Source organism: Prosopis cineraria, unplaced genomic scaffold, assembly GCF_029017545.1.
Source record: "Prosopis cineraria cultivar Desert tree isolate PC_DT_omini unplaced genomic scaffold, ASM2901754v1 PC6, whole genome shotgun sequence".
NCBI lineage: Eukaryota > Viridiplantae > Streptophyta > Magnoliopsida > Fabales > Fabaceae > Prosopis > Prosopis cineraria.
In genome coordinates, this window is record NW_026555337.1 from 8,745,064 (window position 1) to 8,772,558 (window position 27,495).

At 33.3% G+C, this 27,495-nt stretch overlaps 3 protein-coding genes across 6 annotated transcripts; all 3 read right to left on the reverse strand.

The window, feature by feature from the left end:
• Positions 1 to 1,719: 1,719 nt before the first annotated feature.
• LOC129313821 (uncharacterized) lies at positions 1,720 to 12,235 on the reverse strand. The gene is made up of 8 exons (XM_054957232.1): positions 11,426 to 12,235; positions 11,282 to 11,345; positions 10,768 to 10,907; positions 10,359 to 10,670; positions 8,673 to 8,969; positions 5,664 to 5,748; positions 2,262 to 4,604; positions 1,720 to 2,180 (listed from the first exon to the last, which is right to left on the reverse strand). The coding sequence occupies exons 1-8, from the start codon at positions 12,233 to 12,235 to the stop codon at positions 1,720 to 1,722; spliced, it is 4,512 nt and encodes a 1,503-aa protein (XP_054813207.1).
• Positions 12,236 to 12,249: 14 nt separating this feature from the next.
• LOC129313685 (probable ubiquitin-conjugating enzyme E2 26) lies at positions 12,250 to 15,011 on the reverse strand. The gene is made up of 4 exons (XM_054956995.1): positions 14,712 to 15,011; positions 14,476 to 14,584; positions 12,649 to 12,744; positions 12,250 to 12,558 (listed from the first exon to the last, which is right to left on the reverse strand). The coding sequence occupies exons 1-4, from the start codon at positions 14,765 to 14,767 to the stop codon at positions 12,250 to 12,252; spliced, it is 570 nt and encodes a 189-aa protein (XP_054812970.1). The 5' UTR covers positions 14,768 to 15,011.
• A 4,921-nt stretch (positions 15,012 to 19,932) lies between these two features.
• On the reverse strand, positions 19,933 to 27,258 carry LOC129313684 (thymidylate kinase). 4 transcript variants are annotated; one of them, XM_054956991.1, is made up of 7 exons: positions 27,123 to 27,244; positions 26,948 to 27,005; positions 26,257 to 26,613; positions 23,449 to 23,560; positions 23,280 to 23,339; positions 22,843 to 22,947; positions 19,933 to 20,666 (listed from the first exon to the last, which is right to left on the reverse strand). In XM_054956991.1, exons 2-7 carry the CDS (start codon positions 26,983 to 26,985, stop codon positions 20,538 to 20,540), a joined length of 801 nt encoding a protein of 266 aa, XP_054812966.1. In that variant the 5' UTR covers positions 26,986 to 27,005; positions 27,123 to 27,244; the 3' UTR covers positions 19,933 to 20,537. The 4 variants fall into 4 exon arrangements, with proteins under 4 accessions (XP_054812966.1, XP_054812969.1, XP_054812967.1 ...); XM_054956994.1 differs by having other exon boundaries at positions 26,988 to 27,005; positions 27,123 to 27,218; XM_054956992.1 differs by lacking the exon at positions 26,948 to 27,005 and having other exon boundaries at positions 27,123 to 27,258.
• Positions 27,259 to 27,495: the final 237 nt, after the last annotated feature.

Below are 27,495 nucleotides of genomic sequence, written 5' to 3' on the forward strand. Positions count from 1 at the left end.
TAAGGTGGTGTTTGATGAGGATGTGGTGAGAAAGGGATGAGGAGGAAGATGACGAAGATAGATTTGGATAGATGACAATGGCTGCAACACAAGGTGGATTGACTTCGGTGTTCAGTGATGAAAGGGAGGGAAGATGAAGGAAGGGGTACTATGGTAAAAGCTTGATTTTTGGTACCATGAATGAGGATTGCATAAGTTCCCTGATGTAATCCAAATTACAATGTTTCAAATAATTTTAATTACATGATATAATCATCTTTACATTACCTTACACCAACCAAACAATATAAATGATAGAGCCAAACAACCTATTATTCTTGCCACGGAAATTAAAATTCCTCTTAATATGGATCACAAGAAAGATCGTTTGAATTGAGTATACATTAAAATAAAATTAAAAACTTCACCCCAAAAATAAAAAACTTAAATATAAAAACTTGTGGGCAAGATTGGTGTTTTCATAATCTTTTTTTATTTCCTGGTCAAAACGACCGGATTTCGTCTTTTGATAGAGTAATTAATTTTTTGTACAAAATAAAATATTTAATTATTCTCAAATTAACATCATTTTTCTATCATATGTATTTAAAAAATATATTAATTATATCTTAAAGCACTTAAAATGCTTTACATTTTTTAATATCTAACCTTAAAAACACCTTATATTTTTAAAATATAACCCAAAATTATAATAATATCATAATTTGAAATACTCCATACTCAAGAAAAATTTTTAAAATATTTTTGGATCTTAAATATAAAATAAAGATATGATAATTAATTTTTCTTTCAACATTATCCTCCTTAATTACAAGAAGTTATTGGTATGCTTTTAATTTCTATATTATAATTATTAATTTTAGTGAAAAACAAAATTAGAAAGTCACTTATTTTTCTTCAAGTTTAAGGTATCAACTATCAAACTAACCAAAATATCTTAAGAAAAAAACATTATGTAATTTTGTTAGTTTGAAAATATTATTCTGTGCATATTAAAAATTTAAAGAATATATTTTAGTTTATAGTTGGTATTTAGCTATACAAGTGGATTGATTGTTATTGATCGACTATGATTACCTAACACTGAATTTTATGTGACATGAATAGAATTTTGTTGCTTTTTAACTGATGTATTGGACTTGTCTAATTTTTAATCAACCCATTTATCAAAATTGAAATCATCAACATGATATAACTTATAAATAAATAACATGTGGAAAGTCCAAATAATTAGTTACTATAATTTTGCTTTTTTTTTTGGGGGGGGGAATCTTCCTCACAGACGACCCTGAATTTCATCATTATCATACATATATTTTACGTGAACCACTATTAAAACATCAACATGATATAGTCAACATAATTTTTAATCAACCCATTTATCAAAATTGAAATCATCAACATGATATAACTTATAAATAAATAACATGCGGAAAGTCCAAATAATTAGTTACTATAATTTTGCTTTTTTTTGGGGGGGGGAATCTTCCTCACAGACGACCCTGAATTTTATCATTATCATATATATATTTTACGTGAACCACTATTAAAACAAGGTCAAGTTTTCTATAGAACTTTTTAACAGACAAGGCTTGAATAGATAAGCCCCATTACCCTGTTAACCATTAGGTTTATTTATACAAGATTTTCATCAAACCAACCTCATAGCTACTACATATGACATTAGAAACAGCCAAGACCATTAACACAAACTGTACTTCAAACGCTGATTGCCTCTACTTCATTTTCCTTTTCTTTTGCTTCTTCTTCTGGTATAGTCGCCGTAGGCACTTTCTGATATCCTTCTTGTGACCTTCTAAGCCTACGAGGCAGAACACAAGAACCTCCATAACGTTGCTGCAACAAGATGATGACAGCAAACAGAAGACTTCCCAAAGGAATAACAATGTCCCAAGCAGTGGAGTAATAATCTGCGCTTGGATCAGCATAATAGTAGGACCCATAATCTTGTTCGTCATAGTTATTAGCCCTGTAAAGATCATAAGCATGAGGTAACATTCTCACAAAGCTAGTCCCAAAGTAGAACCAACGAGACAAAGCATTCTCCTTCATGTTTGAGAACAAATTGAACATGATCTGGGGCAACAGAAAACCATCCAGAACCAAACCTCCAAAGTGTTTCAAGCCTTCCCATGATGAATGTCTCTGAAATGATGATGCTGCAGTTCAATAATATGGTTAGAGATTATAATAAAACCATGAATGAACTAACAATTCACGGAATAGCAAGAAAATCATACCTTCATAGTTGTTTTTTGACTTTAGTGATAGAGCAATTAAGAACACTAATGCATATAAAGGAAAAAGGACACATGCAGTTTTCTTCTCAGCAACCTGGAGGTTCTTGTGGCTTTCTTCATCAACCTTTCTTGCAGACCAAGTTATCCACAGAAAACGAAGCAGCAGCAAGAAAACTACCATAGTTAACAGCCTCACAGTTGTTTCATTCACCTCAAGGTGAAGCCATCCAACATTTCCAAACACAAAGTTTTTATTGTTTGGGTCTTGAGAGAAGACAGCTTCAAAGTTCAGGACAAGAGGTACCATATGGCCCAATGTGAGAACTGAGACCATCGTAAGTGATATTAAGGGAAGCACATTGGGATGCCTTTTCACATAAATGAGTTGTGACACCAAAAAAGCACATGCAAGAATGGTAGATACGAGAACCATTATAATCTCCATGTCCATTCTCCAAGCAGTGTCTGCCCCTTGTGTATAAGAAGCATATGCAGTTAGGTTCAAGACTTTGAAGTAAAGAGGATCTGAACTTTTCCTTGTGCTTTCAATGCTTCCCTTGGTGTGACTTCTTCTACTTGTAGCATCAAATGGTGGGAATTCAAACTTAATTAGAATCTCACAATCTAGAGAATCTTCAGCTTTTGGAGTTCCACTATAGCTTGAGACCAGATTTCTGCAGCCGACCATACACAAGCTTCCTTTCTCAGCATCATAGGTTCCCTCAGCAGAAATCTTCGCTGACTTAGAGGACTTGTTGAACAGAGAATTATTGTCATCTAACATTGAATTAGTGTGCAAGGTCATGGTGAAGCTAACATTAAACAAGGTAGTATTGTCAATGTTTTCAAAATGATCCGAAATCGAGGTGGTTGTGTCAGAATCAAAACTTGAGAATGGATCCCTGTATATCTCATCACCAACAGCTAGTGGAGATGAATAACCCCATCCAATTCCCTTCTTGGATTCTTTAATAGATAAATCAGTTCTCATGTGATAAGAATAAGCATCTGGGTACCTGTTTGTTTGGTCCTTGACGTGATTGTGTCTTTTTGGACAAGATTTCTTGACTCTTTTTAACTGGGTATACTCATACTTCAAGCCTTGAAAGGCCACGTTAGAACCACCAAAACCGTCGTTGAAGTTCACCACATCTTTCTCTGATTTTTTACTCCAGATTTGCCCCACAATTCTGCTGGTGTTTTTGATTGACAAAACAGGGGGGAATTTGAGCCTTAATCTGATTGAGCAATCACCAACATGAGCCCCAGACAATGATGATGGAGAATCCGTCACTCCCATGACGTTGCAAGCAACAACACGTATTTGATTCTTCGTCTCATCCCACCATCCTTCTCCAACAAACATTGGTGTTTGTCGAGTGACGTTGACAGGTTCGTAACCATAATAATAGTCATCATAAGGAAATCGCACCAGAACTCGAAACCTGGGCTTGTCAACATGAGAAGAACATTCAATCTCATCCAAAGAAACCATATATCCACGGGATGATCCATTAACCCCACCAATGGTATTACAGTTTTTGGCAGGATTAAGATGGCAATCTAAAGGGTGCTCCAGATAAAGCCATCTAATTGCCCTGGAGACTTGACGTGAGCAAAAAGATGAGGAATCTAGTGGTAAACCGTCTTCAGCATCAGTCCAATCAGAAGCAAAATCATGCTCAACTTCTTTAGAATCCAAGCTATACTTGTAATTCTTCTTGGGAAGCATCAGAGCATAAATGGGTTCGAAGAAATGTTCTTGATCATCTGCAGAACTCAAGCTCACCAATCTTCCATGGATGAGACTGGTCACGTCACTCGAGCTGAACAGATTGCTCAGTTTGAATAAAACAGCATTAAGATGAAGAAAGTCACCATCTTGGGAATACCCTTTACCTTCCCCAATCATACAAAGCCTTCCAGAAGATTCTGACCAGAACCCATCAAGCTTGAAGACGACTTTGCCACTACCTCGACTGTAGTAAGACCCGAACCTGGAGCTTTCCCCGTAGTAATGACGATGACTGCTCATGAACGACAGAGAAGCTTCAATTTTGAAGATCCCAGAAGTCTCTGTCTCGTATACTTTCTTAGTTTGAAGAGAAAAGGTGCTTTGTTGCCAAGAAGAGCTAGCGGTGAGGATTTTATCACCTCCTTTGAAGTAACCTGTGTGAAGCTGAGGAAGAGGGAAAGAAGAGGGCTTGAACTTCACGGGAATGGATTCAGGGACAACAGAAGAACAGTGAGCTTTGTACGCAGAGTTTGTGGAAGCAGAAGAGAGGGAGTTGAAAGAGAAGAAAATGGAAAGGAAGATGAGAATGAAGAGAAGCGTATTCATGGCTTAAGAAAGAGGCAAAGAAAAGTGAAGAAGTGAAGGATGGTGCAGAAGCAGAAGAATGCAAAGCCATATATAGAAAGAGCGACCTCTCTACTGCATTATTATTGATGAGTCATGAGAATTAGTAATGCAATTTTTTTTTCTTATTTGCTTTTGGAATAACGACCAAAAAGTCTTCGGAGTGGCATTAGGTTTACAGAACAATGTCACAGGCCTACATGCCTATTTAAAATTGAATAATGGTAACATATACAATACACATACGATCACGTTTGTCTCACCCCCACAATCTCTTAGATTTATGTTTCTTCAACTCCTCATGAACACTCACTCAAATCCTTGCTACGGGTCACACGTATAAAGGGGGAAAAAAAGTGTTGGTTAATGATAACTAATTTGGGTAAAAAAGACATTATTCTCTTTAAATAAAACAATTCAAAAAAGATATCAATAAGAGAAGGACAAAATAAAAGACACTCGAAGAAAGCTATAGTATTATTCAATAATTTCAGTGAAAAATTGATTCCTTAAATTCTACTGATCAGAGCGATGATAAACAAATCTAAAATCTAAAATTTATTTTAAAAGAAGGCCCTATTATTTCAGTTATTTTTTGTGATCATACATGCAACTTTTTTTATTATTATTGTAATATTTTTTTCTGTGCATTTTATTAGCCCATTTTTCAATATATTTTATAAGCTGCAATCCATATATTTTAATAGGTTTTGGATGTTACAAAACTAATTTTTTTACAAAAGCAAATATTAGATTAGGATTGCTTTTTAGTGTTACTAATATTATATTAGTGTTTAATATTCATTTGTGAAAAAATACTTCACAGTTCACAGCTTAATTACTTCAAAGGCTAAAATGTAAATCTGTGAAAATCAAACACAATCCAATACATTTAATTGCTTTTAAGAAATTAAAGGTGTTTAATCTTCTTGATATAAATAAAAAAAATAAAGATGTTGGCGTGACTTTCATCCCAAAAAAACTAGGTGTAATTGTGACTGTGTGACAATTATAGTTGACTTTGAGTCAACTCTGGCAAAGACTTTGGCTGCTGGAGTCTATGAAGTCATCGTCATCCACAAGAGTGGTTTCCACGGCGTCTAATAGTTTTTCGCACCTTGTGCACCACTATTTCATTATTTAAATAATTAATTAATAAAAAAACATATCTTTATATCTTATACTTTACTTACATATTACTATTAATTTCTATATTTTTTTAATATTTTTAATCTTTATACTTTTATTTTTTATTATTTTATATCCTTTCAAGATCTCTATATTTTATTTATGAAATTATTTAACAGAATGAAAAATAAAAATAGAGGAATCAAAAACACTGAAAAAATAATACAGGGATTAATAGCAAAATATGAGTAAAGTATAGGAATCTAAAATTATATTTTTTCTTAATTAATTAAGGAACAATTTTAATAAAGGACCTTTACATTCAAAGCTCTTGAATTTTTGAAATTTCACTGCAATTCAGGAGTACTTATTCGATATTAAATTTTTTAAAGAAATGACAAAATTATCCATCTTTTAAACTAATATTAAAACTTTTTTACTTTATTGATTAATTGTCACTTCATTTGTTTATTTACTTATATAATGTTATTAAATGTTCTACTTAATTTGTTTTCATTTTATACATTTAAATAATCTTTTTACAATTTGTTGATTTCTATATTATATTTCATTCATTTACTTATGAATTATTATTAATTGCCCTACTCTATTTGTTCATTGCCAAAGTCCAGACTTTCATTTGATTTCATTTTAAAAAATAAATAAGTGAATTAGGATAATTAACAACATTTGATAAGTAAATGAATAAGTGTAGTGAGTTGTCTAGATATTAATTTAAATAAAAGATAATTTTATCATTTTTTTCATCAATTTGATATCAAATGGAGTGAAATTTTATAAATTTAGGCACTTTAAATATAATTAAATATGGTTAAGAAATCTTTATTAAAATTCTCCCATTAATTAATGTTTTAGCCTGACAAATTGAGATTGTTTAAGCTTTTTTTTTTAATGGAAATTTCGTGGATATAGCATCACTCAAATTTCAAACAACGTTGCGTTTGAACTTTATCGATAATTTCCAGACAACTTTAACGTAACTTTAGGGGCGTCATTAACTGCCATAGACCGGGAGTCTTTGACAAAGTCTTAACCATTAGAGAAGGTAAAATTAAATTTTTTAAAAAATATTTAAATTGAAATTGGATATATTTTAAGTTGAAAATATAAAATTGAACTTGTTCTAAAATATTTTGCAATATTCTAATATGCAACTTTTTTTTGTTCATAAGCTCATTCAAAATAATTTTCAATTTGAATTATTTTAGTATAAATGTTTTATATTATTATTTAGGATTAAATTTTCTCTTATCCTTTCAAATTTAATTAATTTTGAATCTTTTCTTGACATGATTAGGAATGAAGAGAAGTGTTTTGAAAAGGTTTTGAAAAAAATGTTGGTGTTGCGTGTGTTAAAGTTATACTTCCTTATAAGGATTGGTGTCCATCAAACATCGTGATTCAACCTTTTTTTTTTTTTAATTTGGCTTTAACTGTTCTAACTCAACACATCCCACATTTTTTTTTTTTTTTTTTAACAGACGATATAGTTCTCATGACAAAATCAATAGAAGAAATTAATTTTTCACTTAAATTATGGAAAAGTTCTTTGGAATTGAAGGATTTTCACCTCAGCAGGGCAAGGATAAAATGTATGCACTACAAGTTTAGTAAGACGCAAGTTATTAATGATCTAAAGGTGAAAATTAAAGATCAGATCATGCCACAAAAAACGAAATCCAGGTATTTGGACTGATTATATTAAATGATAGATGAAATTGATAGGAATGTTGCATATATAAAATATAAGTTGGGTGGTTAAAATATAAAAAGACATGAGATATTACAACTTCTAATAAATATTATTACTGCATTTATTGATTGTGAATAATGATGTTGTATGTTTAATATTTTATAATTAGAATATTGATATGATTTTATTTTGCTTTGATGCCGAGGAAAACAATCACATAAGATCCTCCTATTTTTTTGCCCTTAATTTTTTTTATAAGGAAAAAAAAAGCAAAGGAAATAAACAATACTATAAAAAGGGAAGGTGCTGCTTGCCATGATTTTTTTAATTCCTGAATGAATTTATACTTTTTCATAATATAGGATATCTAGTGATTTTCAAAAAATAATTTAAAGATAAATATACTCCTTAACCCTATAATAAATATCAGATAGAAGATATCACCTATATGAGGGAATGGAGTTCCCATTTTGTTGAGGCTCATCCTTCTTACAGTATAACACATACAAGTTCCTGAATTTTGTTTATAATATTCAATACATAGAAGGCTATTTTTTATAATATGAGGTGAACTAGTAAACTTGTTAAATAACAAAATCCTCTTCATAACTCGCAAGATCATAAGTTTCAACGAACAAAGAACACTGGTTTCTTCATTTCCACAAAGATTACTAGATCCTTCCTACATTCTCTCCCTGACCTTGAGGCTGAGTCTTGAGTCTAAACCCTAATCATGCCAGCTGAGATTAATGCAAATAATGCTAACTCTGCTGTTCTTCACTGGTGGCAAATATGCAAATGTCAGACCAAATATTTATAATCATGCCCATTTTACCTATAGGCTTCCGTTCAATCATTTGTTTCTTCTTAAAACATTCTTGCAAATATCAGCAAGAGAATAATATGGCCGAAACCTTTAGACCAAAAATAAAAATGGCCAAAAAAAAAAAAACATATATGATAAGAGCAGGAACCTTAAGCCCCGAGTCATACACTATACTAGCATCATCTGCAACTATATACAGTGTCCAAAATTATGTGCAGGCATTTTTCCAATGTGACCATGAGATAGACCATAAAAAGATTTTAGCTATTTTTTATATATAAAACAGGGAACTACTAGGTATAACTTGAATATGCCTCCTCTATATATATATATATATATATCAAGTCTCAAAATTGGGCTTAATCAGGGGAGAGTTCAGGTAGCAGGAACAGCAGCATCAGGGTTACAACCTGCCGGCATGTTCCCGGTTGTTGCTGGCTCTGGCAAGAATTTCTCACAGTCCTTCGCTCCAACCTTGGAAAACTCTCCGACAAGCCTATTCACAAATCCAGCTAAAGTATCCTTAAACTGTTTCGAGCAGCTCCTGTCACCAGCGTCAACATCCTGCACGCCACCATTGACCAAGCAGCCAACTTGAGCACCGTCCATGTACGCCTTACACGCCACCAAGATATCATGAGCTCGGCTGCAGAAATGCCCTGCAACGAAGTCCTCAAAATGCTACGGCCCAAAAAGGCCCATAACAGTCAGATTTTGAACCACCAAAAAAGGAAGAGACACTAAGAAGTTTGTGGTTATAATGAAGAAAAGCCTTGCATATCCTAGCACTTGACACATTCTTCAATCATGATTTCAAGGATCTTTGTAATCTTCAACCAATTCTTTGTTCATAACTAAATAAATTACATAATGACGTCATGCCCTCTTGATGCATGCTATTGCAAGATAATTATAGAAATCTATAACTAGATTTATGAGTGACAACACAAAAATGCTGAATTATGGCAGACTGATAAAGACCCGGTAGTATGAGATACTAAGTCACACTTTGAGTAGTATGTGATGCTCGATTAAGTATTTAAATAGGTTGATTTTCCCACCTCAACAATTATCTTGTGGGATATGATTTCCCATTCTAGTTAGATATCTATCAATTCATCAATTGGTATTAAAGCCATGTTGGTGATTCTAGTAAGGGTTACCTACAAAGGATTCTGACCGGCAAGAGATCAAGTTAAGTTTCATGGAACTGTCAGGACATCAGCTTTCCATAAGGGGTCACTTGATGAAGACTTAGTATGATGGGATACCAAGTCCTGTGTTGAATAGCATGAAATGTTCAATTAAGTATTCAAGTAGGTTGATTCTCCCACCGTAATAGCTAACTTTTAGGACAAGATTCCCCATCCTATTTAGGCAGACACTTAACCATTCTTTGAAGGGGAGGTTAAAAAAAAAAAAAAAGATAGAACTTGTGATATCAAGAAACTGTGATGATGTACATAAATGCATGCTAACGATACAAGGACACACTCAGAGAGTTATGTCTGTGTCTGAAACGTACCTGATACTCATAATGGATACAATGCAATACTTTTAAAAACTTGTTACCACTTCAAATTTTGTCAAGTCACCCATCCCTATCAGTATTCATGTTTCCTAGGATGCTTATGTGAATGGACTAATACATGTTAACTATGTATAATTGACTGAAAGGACTGAAATCAAACCCACAAGCATTGTTTTTATCACATCTTTTGTTCCAACTTCTAAAATAATCCAATTTAGCCCCCGAAGTTTCTAAATGTACTGTATTTTTTCATCCCATTCCTCTCTTTTTATGCCAGAAGGCACAAGAAAGGCATCCCTAGGTGATGCTATAAGTGCAGATTGCTTCTAGAATCTATACAACATACATATCAAATACATAATCATAATAGATGTCTCCCTGGATTTTTTCTTTGATCCTGCCCATTCATTTGCAATTTAAAAGTCATTATTTTAACCCATATCACATAAGTCTATGTATATATATTATATATGTATGAATATGCATAAAACTTGATCAAGGTTTAAAAATGAAACATGATATAGTTACTAGAACCACACCTTCGGTGGCTTTCTCATCACGTACATCATTGTCTTCAATGATAGAATAAATGTATCCTCATTATACTGCAGGGACCTTGTTTCGCCAGCGGGAGAACCACTCATATGAGCAAATCCAGGCTCATTAAAGTAAGGCTTTGTATTCAAGATTAAACCTTGTATAGAAACAAGAACCTGTAGAATTGTTGAAACACCAGGAAGCCACTTCTCATTCTTATTGCCAGACCAAGTATTAAGTAGACTAAGGCATACTTTGCCACAGTTATACAAATTTGGGTTGATCCTAACACCACCAGAGTGGTAGTGGACTTCCTGCCATGAAATTTTCCATAAGTCAGACTTGCACTTTAAGGCAGAAAACATGAAACTGATGTCAATAAGATATAGTAGTGAAACCTAAACTCATTACCGGGGGCACATTAGGATAGCCACTGGGAAAGAAAACATCAAAAAAGAAGAGACCATCATGATAAGGAGTTCCCTCTGCTCCAATAATAACAGCTCTCAAAAGATCCATCCTTGATTCATAAACTCTAACAAATATTGAATCTGACAAAATCAATGAGGAGACAAAGAAACAGTGAGAGAACTCAAAAAGAATATAGCAAAAGGTTGCACAGTATGTAATCCATAACATGCTGTTACAGCTATTTTTAATACTATTTCAAATCCCTAGTATTTCAATTACAATATTGACATGACATTATTTCAAATGCATACATTCACCAAAATAATGATATATGCCAAGTGGCTTATGGATCTAAAAGGCTCTCCCTTCAATCTCAACAACAAAGATGGAAACCAGAGACATACAAATATTTGAGGATCACCAGCTTAAAAAGAAAACTAAAAACAAAAGATATGCAATTAGGAAAATATCACTTCCATTTTGTAACTATTAGTAACACTTAAAATACACTCACCAGGCAAATCCTTCTCCAGAATCCTCCACTCTTCCTGAATTCTCTTTGACCAATTCTTTGAATGCTGCCAGAAAAATAGCTGTATGAAAAACCAAAATATTTAGATCAGAACTGAAAGAGACTGTTCCCTGAAAACTAAACTACCTGCTTCAAGGAATAACTCTTGCGATTATAGTAATGGTCTGAAGTGTCTTCAACTGTGTCAAACTGTTTAAAATGTTGGAATTTCCTCAAGATTCCATCCCTATCTTCATCAGATATTGTAACAACCGGGATGTCAGCAGTGGATTCATTCTGCTCATCACTGGCATAATTGTGGAACCAAGTGCTACCAAACATTGGCGGGAGAGGGGCATCAAGAGGATCATATGGATAATAAAAACCTAAATTATCTGAATGATTTGAAAGAGGCGGGTTAGGAGGATTCTTCCACACGTTAGAGTTTGCTGGTTCTAATCCAGGAAAATGGTATGACCCTTCAAAAGGTTGAAAGGCATTTGAATGGAACAAAACATCTTTACCATGTGCCTTTTTTGCACTTTTAGCTTTCCCCCAATAAGGAGGTTCACTTCCAGATGACAGCTTCAAGGACTCTGACTTGTGTGCTAAAACATCATGAGGAAATTCACCTAAAGAAAGCTTCTTCTTACGACTGAAAGGTCCCTTGAACCAATGAGGTTTGGATGATTCTACCCCTAGTGCTAGATTCAAGTTCAGCTTAAGCTCATCAAGTTGTGAAAAAGTTGATTGCTTTTTACCCGTTGATTGCTTTTTACCAGGAGCAACTTCAGTAAATAACTGAGAAGACAACTTTTGAGGAGGATTAACAGCAACATTTTGGGTTAGTGAACTAGAACTACATACTGGACTTTCTTGGATGAGATCAGAAGATTCTATTGCCCAGGAAAGCTGAGATAAGTCTGTCACATGAGAATTTTTAGCGTCTAACTGCATATTGCCCCAAGGATTCAAGAACTACTTTCAGATTTCTTCAGATCTAGATCAAAATTTGACATCCAAGGAATGGGTGCCTCAATTCCAGCAGGTATATCCACATTGTCAAAGTGTGCTTGTAACATTGCATACTCATCAACATCCATGAATTCTTCTGCAAAATGATCGTTGTAGTCATCTTCATCATTTGATAGATCAGAATTGTGACCATCAACATTGATTACGTTATGTGATACTGATGCATAACCACTGGAGGACTCAAGCCCACTAGCTTGTCCGAATTGTTCCAAAGTAGGGGGGGAATAAATATCATCGGACATTTCCTGAAAAGGAAACCAAGCATAATGTTAAATCATGTTTCATTTTAGTAAAGCTAAATTATCAGCACAGCAATTATGAATGGCTTCAATTACCTTTCCCTTGTTGCTTCCACCAACTTTTTCACCAATAAACACTAAATCAGCAGAGTCCTCATCATTGTCAATGTCAATCACATCACCAATAATAGCCTAGAAAAATCAAAGACAATATTAAATATTTGAGAGTCAGAGATATCTGAGAAAGAAGAGACAGACTCATAGAGACATCCAGGGAATCTTACACAAACAAGGCAGCAAGAAAATAGATCCAATGAGGCAATACAGAACACATTGTACTTATGCAACTTATAAGGTAAAAAATTGAGAAATAGAATTATGTAATTAATCAGACACTATAGCCTTCTATGGGCAAGTTTTCAATAATCGAAAACTGTTCTGTGCTGTTTAGAACTATATATCAAATGATAATCTTCAATATCATATTGTACAGAAGAATACAGTGGAATATAGTAACTCCACTATTTTGCATTAGATCCTGTTCCTCACAAAACCAGAAAACATCAACTATGTCAAGAAATAATTCATTTCAGACGTTTAAGTCATTGAAGAGAAGGAAAGTGAATGGTTATTAGGATTATTAATTTATCTCTATCACAACCACCCCAATGCCAAAGTCCTTCAGACTTGAAGATCAAATTATAAATATTAGGAGAAGCAACCATCTAAAGGCAGAATGTCGCGCTAATTTTCATGGTATAATAACTCTTCAAAAACTCTTTCTAAGAGAAATTGTTTTCCTTGTTTATTTAATAAAGAAAAAATTTTATTGATATAGAAGAAAAGCATGAATATCTTGGAATTGAATAATGAACGGAGAAGGAATTTGAGCTATCAAAATAACAAGGTCACTGATCATGACCAAATAAAATTTGTAAGGAGAACCCCTTAAGCATGTAATCACAAAAAAGTTAATAGACACTCCTACATTAAACTTAAAGGGACAAATAAATTCCCATGAAGATTCTAGAAACCAACACACAACTTCAGCCCCAACACCACTACACTGCTATATAGCATCATTCCTCAAGTTTTACATTCCCCTTTAAATAGAGGAATCCATACAACAAAAACTTGTCCAAGGTCTATAAGGCACATATTCCCAGCATTGGAACAATGCAGGAAGAAAGAAACAACGATACAAGAAGGAAACTTTGAATCAAGCGTGGATTATAGAGACAAAGCTTATATGTCCTCAACATCAATAACAAATCATGCGTTAATCTTATCAAGCAGGGCAGTCTAGAAAGTTTATTTCAAAAGAAAATGTATTCACATAGACATATAGCCTACCAAATATAATTTTTACCGATGGATCAGATTGTGAGCAAAACCTTCAAAAACAATATAATCATAGGTACAGTGACATCTAAAATGAAATCCTGACTGCTCATCTTAAGATTCATTACAACGCAGCAGATAGACTCCAAGATTACAGCAGGAGTCCTTAAACATCAACCACTTCAGGGGGAAATAGTGCCATCCTTATTCAAGACTTGAAACAAACTACCCTGATCAATATACAAGCCGAACAAAACTGGACACTTTCAACAAATACCCAGAACTTCCAGTTCCAATAGTACGATCAAGCATTCTCGCCTCACTTATTCAACTCATTACAAGCCGTCCCTGGCAATGATAGATTACCCGAAGTTCACAACTAGTGCCCATAAAATAAAGCGAGAAATTTTGGGGACCATGACTATGAATTCAAAGCAACGATGAAACACGGGTCAACCCAAAACATTGGCAATCGACACAAATTCTGAACACCCGTAAAAGAAAGATAAGATATTTGCACAATTTTCAGACCCGTGAAGCAAAAACATTAGAAATTCCACAGAAAACAAGTGCTTCACAGACCGTTTCTACCTTCTGTTTCAGAAGCTTTGAAGGCCGATGAATTGGGGGAGGAATCTCTACAACGTCAGGGTCCATCAAATGAGAATTGCTACCTGAATAAACAGTCCTCCTGTTCACAGCGAAAAGAAAACACGAAAGATTCTGCGAAAGTGTGAGGAGAGAGTGTTCATGCGGGTTTCATGGGACGAAAAAACAACAATCATAACAATAACAATAATAGAGAGAGAGAAAAAGACTTGGAATTCCGAAACGAATAGGGGGGCAGCGGCGGCAGCTCGATTGATCGGCTCATTATAGAGCTCAAAACGAAATGTTTATCGCGAAAAGAATCAATCCCCACTATCAGCGACTTAGCCACTGAAATTTCAAAGAAAATCGGTTTGATCTCATGCGCAAAAAAAATTCTTTTCGGGCAAGAAAAGAAAGAAAAAGACCCGACGACACCAGCAGTAAGAATAGCATAGGAAGAGCAAAAGACAGCCTTTTGTGGCTTCGCGCCTTCGCCTAATGAAGAAGCTGTGGCAACATAGATGGTGCTGAAACAGTATTATCATTTTCGAAACAAGACACGACATTTCAATTATTTTCGTCCGTGCCCCTGCGTCGCGATCAATTGCGCCCGATACTTTTCCGGTTAGTTTTGTTTCCAACTCAATTTGTTTTATAATTTATATTTATTATTTTGTGATTCACCAAAATAAGGTTTTGCATAAAATCGGAAGTAAGTGGAATTTATAATTATAACAATGTATTTTTTTTATATAAATTTTAGTTCTTTTTAACAAACTCTAGATTAGGTAACTCTCTCCAAATTTTTTTTTTATCAGCCTTATATCTCGAGATCTCTTATTTTTTTTGTTGGAGTCAGATCTCGAGATCTTATATTTAATCTATCATGAATCATAATTCATTTCATTAGAATTACCATCATAATGAGAGTTGGTTTCATGCACTTAAATGAAACCTACATGAGTTACATGAATATGGATTTATCACTTGTGAATATTATAACCTCTTACAATTGTTATCAATTACTTAATAATTAATAATTAATTAATACTTGATAATTAATGATAATGATAATTTGGATTCACTTGCTTGGATTGGTAGATCAGTAAATGATTACAAAATAAATATGTAGATTTTTTATTTAAAAAAAACAAAGGTAAAAATTCACATAATTAAAGTGCACATTTAATTTTTTAATTTTATACAAAATTTTATTTTATTTTTTTAATTTTATAAAATATTTTTAATCACAATATTATTAATTTAACCACACACAAAATTCTTACATTTAACTTTTAAATATTAACAAAATATTTTTAAGTATTAACACATTAAATTTATTTTGCTTAAAATAATAATAATTGAGATAAAAATAATCATTTAAAACTAACAGCATTAAGATTAAAAAAGTAAAAACTGAAATAATATTTTATAAAATTAAAAAATTAAAATTTATATATATATATATATATATATGTATGTATGTATGTATATATGTATATATGTAGACGCACCATTTTCCTCTACTATTTTCTTTTACTTTTTACTTTTTCTTCCTCCTACCTTGCCAGCACAACATAAAGGTGTGCTCTTGCTTAGAACCTATGATACACTGACACAAAAACAATACGTGAATATACATATATGAAAATATTTTCATTTAAAAAAAATGTATGATTCATCCATATTTTCGTTTTAAAAAAACGTAGGATATGGTACGTCTTATTATAAGTGCATATATGAACACACATATTTATAAATAATTCATGAAACCCACTATATTAGTTTTTCCATACCATAGAAAATTTTAAAATAAAATTTAAAAATATACAAACTTATTTAAATACTTATAAGTAAATATTTAAACATAATAGAAAATAAATAAAATATTTATGTTTTTAGGATCATAATGAACCTTTTTTAAAAAAATTAATATTTGATATAAAATTAAATCATAAAAAGATATTATAAATCAAAGGAATAATATTTCTATCGGTAACAAAATTTAGTTTCTTAAAAAATGTCTTGAAGTAATGATTTTAAAATATCGACTAGCAATATAAAATCATTAAATATGTACCAAAAATTTAAAAAAAATTATTTAAAAAATAATATTTTATTACTTTACATATGCATATCAAAAAGTATTGACACATATCGTATTATATACAATAATAGCATGGATACGTTAAGTAATTCGAACTATCGGTATTTTGATAAAAAAAACATGCCTAAAATATGGCAGTTTATTTAATCTTTTTAATTAAAAAAATACTCATTCTTTGATAAAGAATTTAAAAAAATTATTATATTTATTTAAACTTTTTAAAACAGCTAGAATCTAAAAAATACAAAGATATAAAAAAATTTTGACATTTAAAAACAAGGATGTATAAAGATATCACGAAATCTAAAAACTTACTAATAAATCACTAAAAAAAAAAACAAATACAAGTAAATCACTTCTCCTTTTTTGTTTCCCAGTGCATCCTCACAGTCGGCATACCCTGGGAAATATGTCTTTAACATTAAAAATTAGTGTATTTGTTAAAAGGAACAAAGTCCTCAAAAATATAATGTTAAACAAGCATTATAAAATACTATCAAAATTCAAGAATGTTAAAGATTTTATCATGTGAAATTGGACCATTACTTTATATCATACTTTCAAATAGCTGAATAAATAGGCTAACTAGCTAAATAATCAAGCTCATTATATGAATGCTATTTTTAAACTCTTGTTTTTTAATACAATTTTTAAACTCTTTTAACACCACCGACACCAAAGTGTACAAATCCTCTTCTAGCTTATTTGTCCTCGTCTTTTTAATTCTCATTTGGCCTTGTATTCCAAAAAACATACAAATAATCCCATGTTTGGTTGGATGGGAATGGATGAGATGGAAATTGATGCAAAATTTTAACGAATTCAGTTTTAAAAAATTTGAAGAAGTGAAGTTGAAAAATTTTAATTAATTTTTTACTCATTTCTCATACGTCTTCCCTATATTAAAATTTTATAATCTCACTTGTCCATTTTTTAAAAATCAAATTTATTAAAAAAATTTCTCGCCCCACTGCCCGAACCAAACAGAGGATTAGTATTTGCTTTAAATGTGCATCCTCTACAATTGGACCCATAATGTGAGGGTCTCTCTCTTTGCTTTTTTTTTTTTTTTTTTTTCCTATAAAGTGTTATGTATGTGAGAGGATATCACACAAGGAGCAAACATTCAAAATGATTGGTTTTTAGTATACTTTTATAAACAGACATGAATTTATTTTTATTTATTTTAATTTTCCTCTATGACTTTGAGGGGCGAAGAATTCGAGATAATCCTATTTTCCTTTACCAGCAAACTGCTAAATTTTTTTAGATCTCTCTTCCTTTTTTTAAATACCGTAATACCTTTTTCTTAGAGGTTTTAGTTTAGCATGTTTTTCAGTCATTCTGATAATTTCTTTTGGTACATATTAATCGATAAACTTTTCAATTAAAAAATTATGATATGTTTGGTAATCAAGATGAAGAGATAATCAATTTTAAAATTCTTGGTATAGTATGATTATAATTAGAATAAATTGGTTGATCTGTATAGAGTTTAAAATGAATTACAGTATTTATGAGTTTTTACAAATTTTTATAGACATACTGAAATACTAATTACTATTTATTTTTTTGGAATTATTTTTTTATTACGATTCATTGCATCCATTGCATTAAATGAATTGGCAATCTAATTCAACTTAGTCGGCTCGTCGGGAAATGAATGGGACAAAAATGGGGCCTATCCTATATTTTTATGAACAAATTTTCAAAAGTCAAATTAACAAGGAAAGTTCTGGTAAAAAAATTAACGAGGAAAACAAGCGGGGGGCAAAAAATAATAAACAGAGAGAGAAAGCAAGAATTTTAAAGCAATAGATTAATTCAATTTGGACATAGATCATTTATGCTTGATTAGTCTTTGAAGAGGGAAAAACGAAACAACACCTGCATTAAAACATTTATTTAATTTAACCTGAGTGCTTTTCTTGGCCAAAAAAAAAAGAGCTATCTCAGGCCATTATTTTGATGGCATGTAATGTGAAGTTGGAAAAAGTTTTCTGGACCTCAACGTTGGAAAGAGTTGGTACAGGTATTTATGAGTATTTTCATCTTTGTATTGCCTCTAATCTTACTCATAAATCATTTCTACCTTGTTTTATCAGAATTAAAAAAATTTAAATCTCATTAACTCTTTTGATGCTCTAAATCTTATTAACTCTATCTTAAAATTTAATAAGTTGTTGCCATCTCCCCTAATAAAGACAAATAGCATTTATAGGGCTCTTCATTAGTATTTTTTATGTTCATTTTTATCTTTATGTCCTTAAAAATAGGATCAAAATTAACATTATCTCTCTCCTTTACAAATAAGAATAAAGGAGTGTATAGCAATCATTTTTTAGCTATTTTAATACATACATACAAGTATTGCCTGTTCTAATACATTGCAGTGATACAAATAAAAGGTTGGGAGTTTGAATCTTAATCCTTATATATATAGAAACTTAATTACAAGAGATCTATCATTCACCTTCAATATCTTGAAAAGATAATTTCTGCTCCCGGCGATGAAGATTATACGGAAAAGAACACTATTAATCTGGCACTTGTTATTGGGGGTTGCTTCAAAGATTGGACTACCAAACTCTGTTATTCTACGTTGACGTGGAAGGAGAATGAACAGTTAACGTGGTGGAGCTTCTCTCTGCATGAGTTACATGAAGAGATTGTTTTGGTTCTAACATTAATTTCTCTGTTTTTCACATTTAGTATTTTTTAAACTACTCGTATTGATTGATTGGTTGCTCGCATTAATAACTTTTAATGTAAATCACAGAAAATAGGAGCACTTTGTATAAATCAATACACATTTGTTGCAAATAATAATCTAACTTAACTCCTTTTTCAAAAAAAAAAATTATACTGTTTCCGGTCCTTTATATAAAACAAATTTAACCAATTTCATATTCATAGTTATTAAGACATGATAATTATATTCTTAAAATTGTTAAAAATTGCATAATTTTTCAATTTTACTCTCATTTGCAATTATAAACTATAATACACTAATGTTTAAGAATTCAAATCTTAATAAATAAACAAAGTGTAATAATGAAAAAATGATTACTCTAAATTTTATCTTATATTAAAGACCTAAAAATTGTTAAAAGTTACATTAAAAACTGAGAAGAGCATGCTGAAAAGTGACAGTTGAAAGTAATCAAGTTGGGCGTGATACGAATGAAGAGATCGTAGTCCAGAGCAGGGAAGCATGGCCTCGTTGCGAGGAGCTTCTCTCCCACATGCACAAGAGGCAGAATCCTAAGCTGATCCTGCTTTGATTGCTGTCTTGTTTTTTTAGCTTTTTTTATCAATAAATAAACAAATGACCCACATCATAAGATACGGCGTTTTGATCTTCAATGGCAAATTGAATAAAACTCCATACATAATGACGTTTAAAAAAAAAAAAAAACCCTTCAAATGTATTGTTATAAAAATATGAAAAATTTGATTTAGATTCCCACATAAATTTGGGCAAAAGAATGAGCCTTCATGTTGCAGCCACATTTAAGCCTACTAGAGCAAGTTCCAAGTTGCCATCGTCTGGTTTTTACCAAAAGCTGTAGCATTCAAACCTCATATCAAATCAGGACACTAGTCTGCAAATTTGAACACCAACAGGAATTCGATATGAGCAAATAAATTCTTAACCAGAACATCATGGATACACATATTGCATTCCTAATAGATTACGTGACCCAATCAAATTTATCGATCCAGGGTTAAGGTGCGCGCGCGTGATCAGCTTGCAGTGCGGTTTACATGACAGCTTATGTAGCCGTTGGATCAAAAACATAATTTATGGCCGTTGGATCCCCACTGTGTAGGCTCTGCACAACACCTCCTGTGTGCAGGGAATCCAAAAGCAGAAGTGTTCAGAAATTGTGTGTGTGTGTGTGGATTTGGATTGGGATAGCAGATTGGATTTGGAGTCTGGAAATTATCTGGCCTGCTGGATAGGCCACAAATGGGAAAGAGGTTTTCCTTTCTGACATTCCATGACACAATCAAGTACTATATCTTGCAACTGTTTCTCCACATCTTCTATGGATTGGCCAGCATCCACAACCTGCGTCAAGCAAGTGGAGAAATTGAGAAGAAAGAAAAACAAGAAACAGAAGGTTCAGTATGCAGATCAAACACTTGCACTGAGAACCCCACTGCACCCAAAAAAAGAAACTTACAAGTTACAAGCATTAATCGCAACAATTCCTTGAGTAATTATTATGTTGTTTTTGTTTCTGACAACTACTTGGTATCTAATACTACCAACTAACAAGAATGCAAGTGATATACAATACACAAAGTCTAAAGTGAGCCACACTAGTCATGACTCACGGTTGGCTTCTGATGAGGCCACCCGTAAGTTGGGCCAAGTGTAAGAGAGGAAGAAAACTAAACCCAAGAAGACAGCCCAACGGAGACTGGCCCAGATGTAGGTGACCAGAGTTAGTTTTCTAGGGTTGTGTGTCGTCAGAGAAGGCAGATTGGAAGTATGTAGTCTTAGGAGAGCCTCTGACATCTTTAGTTGCTGTTTCTTTCATTTCCAGTGCTGGAGCTAGGATTGATAAGTCATTTTATTGTCTTTTACCTCTTCCACATGAAGAGGGCTGTATTGATTATTCCTGTTTTAGTGGAATATCACTGTTGTGTTCCCATCAGCTTCTTATAAATTTTATATTATATATAGATATATAGATCCATATTTAAGAATTATTGGATTCTAAATGAACACAAACTCTTACAACAAGCTCCCTCCAGTCTTATTTATAAGATAGAATTTTTTTTTATTCTATTTATAAGTCATATCATTATGTTTTTTATCACAAGTTTCTTCATTTACCTTCCATTAAATGTTGATAAGAGACAATATGTTATTAACATATGTATATTTAATATGGACAAAATTAAAAACTTACTAAATTTTAGGAAAAATTAGTCATTTGGTCTTCAACTTTTAACTTGGTTATGACTCAATTTTTTACGTTTAACTTGTCATGACTCTGTCCTTGAAATTTGGTCTGATTAAAAATTGCACCCCTGCCATTAATAAATGGTGGTGATAGTGTAAAATATTGCATTCGTGTCACCCATATCAACACCCCCCATCATATTTATGTGGCAATAAATTGAAAAATTATGTAAGAAAAAGGGGGAAATTTTCCAAAATTAATTAGGGGAGTGCCACTGGATGAAGCATAACCAAATGCAAAAAGATCAAACTTGGCAGTGATCAATTTCCCGTTCCGCCCTCTTTTCTCATCAAATCAAACCTCTCATTCTCACTTGTTAATTACTCTCTCCCCCCAACCCAAGCACTGCCATGGAACATTCCTCACATCCATCTTCGTGCCTTCTCATTCTCATCCTACTCATTTTTCTGTTTCCCTCCCTCCCATCTCTCCGATCCTCGAATCTCCCAAACTGGCCACTTCTGTGGCACCTCCGATCCACAGCTCCTCTCTCTTCCCATTACATCCCCATCTTCGTCCAGAAATGCAGCCTCTCTCCCAAACCATCACCACCTAGAACTAGGCTTCTCACTCTCAACATCTCCTCCCTCCCCATCTTTGATTTTGCTCAGTGCTTCCACAACCTTTCCCACACTCATTGCCTCCTCTGCTTCTGCAACGTCATTTCTTTCTTTCATTTTTTTAATGCTATGCCACATAAATCTGATGGGGTGCTTGCATAGATGCCATGTAAGCAATATCTGACAGAGTCATCACCACTTACTAATGGCAAGGATCTAATTTTTAAACAGGCCAAACTTCAGGACTGAGTTGCAACAAGTTAAACTTGGAAGAACTGAATCATAACCAAGTTAAAAGTTGAAGGAATGAATGACTAATTTTCCCTAAATTTTCAGACAAAATTAATAAATTTTAAGGTTTTCTTAAATTCTAATGAAATATGTTAAAATGACTTATAAATAGGACTAAAAGAAGTAACATATGACTCAAAACCAAGACATGTGAAATTCTTTCCACACAATCAAAATGGCATCGGTATTGTCATTATGTCTTGTAAGTGGATATTTATTCAAACCTTGTAGACTCTTTCAAGAGAGTTCTTCCACCTGTCAAAATTACTTTTATCTGTTTCCCCAAGCATACAAGATAACCAAACTATTAAAAACAGAATGAAGAAAACGATTAATTAAAATAGGGCAAGACCGATAGCTACAGAAAAGCATTAAAAATTAAAAACAGAAGCATTGTGCTTTGGGAGGAAAACCATATTACCTTCCAGGAGGCATCAAGGAGAACTTTGTAGGTTTCAGCAACTTTCTTCTGAAACTCCAGCTTTTCATATCTCTCACCTCCATAACCTCCTCTCTCCGCAGCTTTCTGAAACAGAGAGTACAGACCCAAAAAAAAGGGTTACATACAAGGACCAAGATCCAATATGCTGGCCAACCAACAGTGAAATAAGACATTCAAATAAATTCATGTACTTGGGGAGGGGGCAAAAAGGAGAAATCCCAGACCAGTGCTATTGTTTATGCGCTTAAGAAAATAAGCAAGGTTTGAAATAAAGACGTAGATACTTGTAATGTTTTTCTTGCATACAAGAAAAACTAGAAATTCAAAGACTCACAAGGAAAGCAGCTTTAAGATGGTGTCTCAAACATAACCTAGCAACACTATTTAATGGCCATGAGAAAAGATCATTAGGTCACCTCTGGTGATATGTCAAGGAATATCACTGCATCTGGAGCAAACAAGCCAACCTCGGGTGCCTGCAAAGGATAAAATTCAATTTTCTTTCCACACAGACAACAAACACCTTACCTAGACCGTTCTAAAACGAATAGTCCCCTAGCTTAACTTATCATGCAAACTGTTTACCTTGCACCATTCAATGTCAAGTCCTTTGGCTGATGAGAAAGCGACTCCAGAATAAGAATAACGGTCAACAATGAGAGTAGTTCCAGCTTTCAGTTTGGTTTCCATCAATGATCTGCAAAAACACCCAGGTTTGGAATTTAATATTTACTTCTTCAAAATACGTTTTTCATCCTACAAATACCACATCCATATAAATAAATCAATAACTGACAGACATCTTATTTACAGGATTGTAATGCAGATTATGATGTCTCCATCAAATGTAAATGGTTGATACTTTATCTTGAACAAGCTTATCAATTTTGTCAAAGTACTATTCTGTCCCAAAAAATTAGCCAGCTTAGTAGAAGTTCAAAATTAGTTTTAGCGATAATCTCTGACTTGTCCCCCCGAGTGAAAATTCTTCAGATTTCAAGCACGAACACAAGGATCATTTTATTTGGCTCTAGTTCATTTCATATGCATATAATACTAAAATAGGAGATGAACTGGTAGAGAAGAAAAAAAATAGGGAAAAACTAGCAGAGGGATTTTAGCATTGAATAGATCAGTTATTGAACTAGTATAAGTAAGAACGTGAATTAATTTCAAATTATGTGCCACCTGGATATAAGAGGACAATGATTTTGAAGGTGCTTACTTGAAATCTTGAACTAGTACAGCTGACCAATTTAAATGCTAAAATACGTCAGCTGATTCTGTTTTCTCCTATTTTTGCTCCACTAGCCATTCCTCACCCGTTTTTCCTCCATCTTTTTTTTTTTTTGCCAACCTATTTTTCCTCCATCTAAATGTTAATCTCCTATTTTTCTTGATATTAACCACTGGTCATACTCTAAGTTGCATATAATAGTAAACCCTACCACACTTGAGCCTACGCCTCCAAAAGTAATATATATATACTCTCTCCGTTCAAAAATATAAGGCATTTTTTGAGGAGTTGGATGTTAAAAAATGTAAGGCATTTTTAATCTTTTAAGGTTTAATCATTGCTTTTTTACCAAAAGTGCCCAAATTGATGAATGACTTTATATTTATTGTAGAGTATTTAGTGGGGATAAATATGAAAAAATAGGATTAGTTTGAAAGTAGGTAACTACTTTATTGGAAGGTGAGATTCGGTTAAAAATACCTTACATTTTAACGAAGGAAGTATATTCTATTCTTTTATCTGTGGGTTACCATAAATTCTCTGTTGATCCCTGTCGTCTATTAAAATAGAAAAACTTCTTGAATCTTGTAAGATATGTCTTATTGCAAGGAATTAAGGGCTATGACCATCACCATGCTTCAAGGTTCCTTTTCCTTATTGTTTTAGTACAATCATAAGGATAATTATGGATGATGTTGCCTCCATTGTCACTGCTACTGTTGGTGTTCCTCCTGGTTTTGACATTGATGGCGTTGATGTTGTTCCTACTGTGCCATTGCTGCCTGCTGTCCCATACAGCTACCATCGTCAAACCTGAAGTTTTGTTTTACTTACTTTTTTATATCATCATACCAGAAGCTTTTTTTTTTTTTTTACTTACTTTTTTACATCATACACCATGTTATGTTCCCACACACAAATTGTAAGCATTCAAAAACCCATCTAGCCCTCAATCAATCATCTTCAAGATCTTCTTGCCTAACCATGGTGGAAAACGTCCTCACTTCTCTCTCTTCAAGCTTAATGATAGAGAGACACTAAAGCCTCCAACCACCCAACACCATGAGTTAAGAAATCCTCCTCCTACTCCTGCACCAGTATTGACTTCACTACTAAGGTTGAAGATTGGATAGAGGGTACATTTTTTAATTGTATTCAAGACAACCATACCCCATATATACCAAGCATGAGTGTGGCTTGTTTTCAGCCTTACCCATGCTTCATGGAATTCATCTATTGTTAACAACAAAAGAAAGTTTTAGGGAAGAGTTTTAAAAAACGGAAATATTTTGAATCCTTCATAGCTCCCCATTCCCCCTTGTTCTGTTACTTTTATGTTTCATTTTCACTGATTTCAGTGATAGACTACAGGTAAACATCCATCAACCTTAATTAATGAATAATGAATATAGTTAGACATCACTAAAGACCGAACAGATTTGTTGTATAGTCACTAGAACTGCATCGCCAACTTTATGCAATGGATTTCCTAGTTCATGCTCAGCCATCCACTACATAGAGCATTGATCACATATGCACATGACGAGCAACATCGTGAATTGAATCACCATGGGTCATGCTAACAATGAAAAAAAACAAAGCATGCTCTAATTGCCAGAATTTATAGTTCATAATTATCACAAAGAATTAACCGTCTATCTTCTAAAGGTTATTCTGATAACTCATATTTCTCCATGTCATTGATGGGATTTCAATGCCAGCTTCATTCTCTAGCAACAAAAGAGAAAACTTCCATTTCATGCTATCCTGCTCTCCACAGAATCTGTCATATGCGTTGCAGTTAAATATAGCAACTTAGTAAGCCCACTGTCATGAATTAAGAATTTGTTTTTATTTCTCTCAAGCTACAATTCCATTCTCCAAATATAAAGAACGAGGGTCCCAAATTGGTTGCAGAAGAAGGGCTCATTATTTGACCAACTTCATACGTAGATTATTACTTCAGAAACCGTTGCAACCAACCATTCTGCTACCCACCTCTCCTTCCTTAAGGTACATATTTTCAGGTGTACAAGTAATATAATCTAGACAGATAACAAAACATATTTGTTGACTAAAAACACCTCAAGCCCTGAACACTAACTAGATAGTAAGTGTAGATGTAGCTGATAATAGAAAAAAAAAAAATGACCAACCTCTTCTCCCAACGATTTGCACTAAAGAGAAGATGAATAGCGCGATCATCCAATTGAGACGTGTTACTAAGATAAGCAGATATCATTTGCCCAACATTCGTACATCTGTCAGGAAACCTCCATAATTCAGCAGAGACCCCTTGTCCCTCCAAGTATGAAACTAGTCGGCTACTTTGAGAAGACTTCCCAGAACGATCCAAGCCTTCTAAGACAATCAGAGAACCTCTAGGTTCCGCTCTTCTGTCTACTATATTATGGTTAGAATTAGATTCCATTCTTATCTGCCCATGAAAATACTTGTAAGAGAATTTCTTTTGAAAATTCAATGACCTTCGCACAGCTAAAACTCCAAGATTCCTGTGAAAGAAAAACCAGACCTTATAAAAGCTGAAATAAGAGCACATATATCCCTTGATCAATTACTGAGAGGCCCAAGCAAAGCACTGAAATTTAAACTGGATATCTTTGAATTTTCTTCATGGAAGGCCAGGGAAAGGGGAAAACAGAAAAAATGTTATACTAATCAGACTGAATACTAATTCTAAGTTTGAATAAACATAACGTAGCATGATAGAAAATGGCAGAATAGCCACAGTCAAAAATTGAAATGCAGCCAACTCTATAAGTAAAAACACCGGTTTCCATTATTCCACTCAAAGCCAAAAAGAGAAGGAGAGTGACAAGATCTTACAGTGCTTTAGAAACGGTAATATGTGAAGAACAGAGCATACCCTCAGTAAGCCATCAAACTTGACGAAAATTTAAAAAAAAAAAAAAAGATGATTATTAAGATCCAATCAGCGTAGAAGACATGGGGAACAAAGCAGAGAAGCGAAAAACATTCGATATCTGTAACTGGAGCATACCTGCAGGGAGAAATAATCAACATCAATATTGTGACAAGCTGGTGCGAAGTTAGGGTTTATGCTTTTTCAACCAAATCCCTCTGCTCTTTTGCTTTCTGTGTCTACCCAGTGTTTTGCGTCCTTGTATTAGAAAAAAAAAAAAAAAAAAAAAGTTTTTCGCGCCCTATCTTGAAATGAAAATTGCCTGCTTCCAAACGCACTGCACCAAAGAATGAGCAGGATTGGGCTGGACCAGGCCCCTGCCCAATGCCCAGCCCAAAAAATATACAGGCTACAAAATGTAGCCTGTTGCCCAACCCTGCCAACAAAAAGCCCTCTCATTTTGGGCTGGGCGGGCTGGGCACTTTCACGCTGCCCTACCCATCATTCTTAA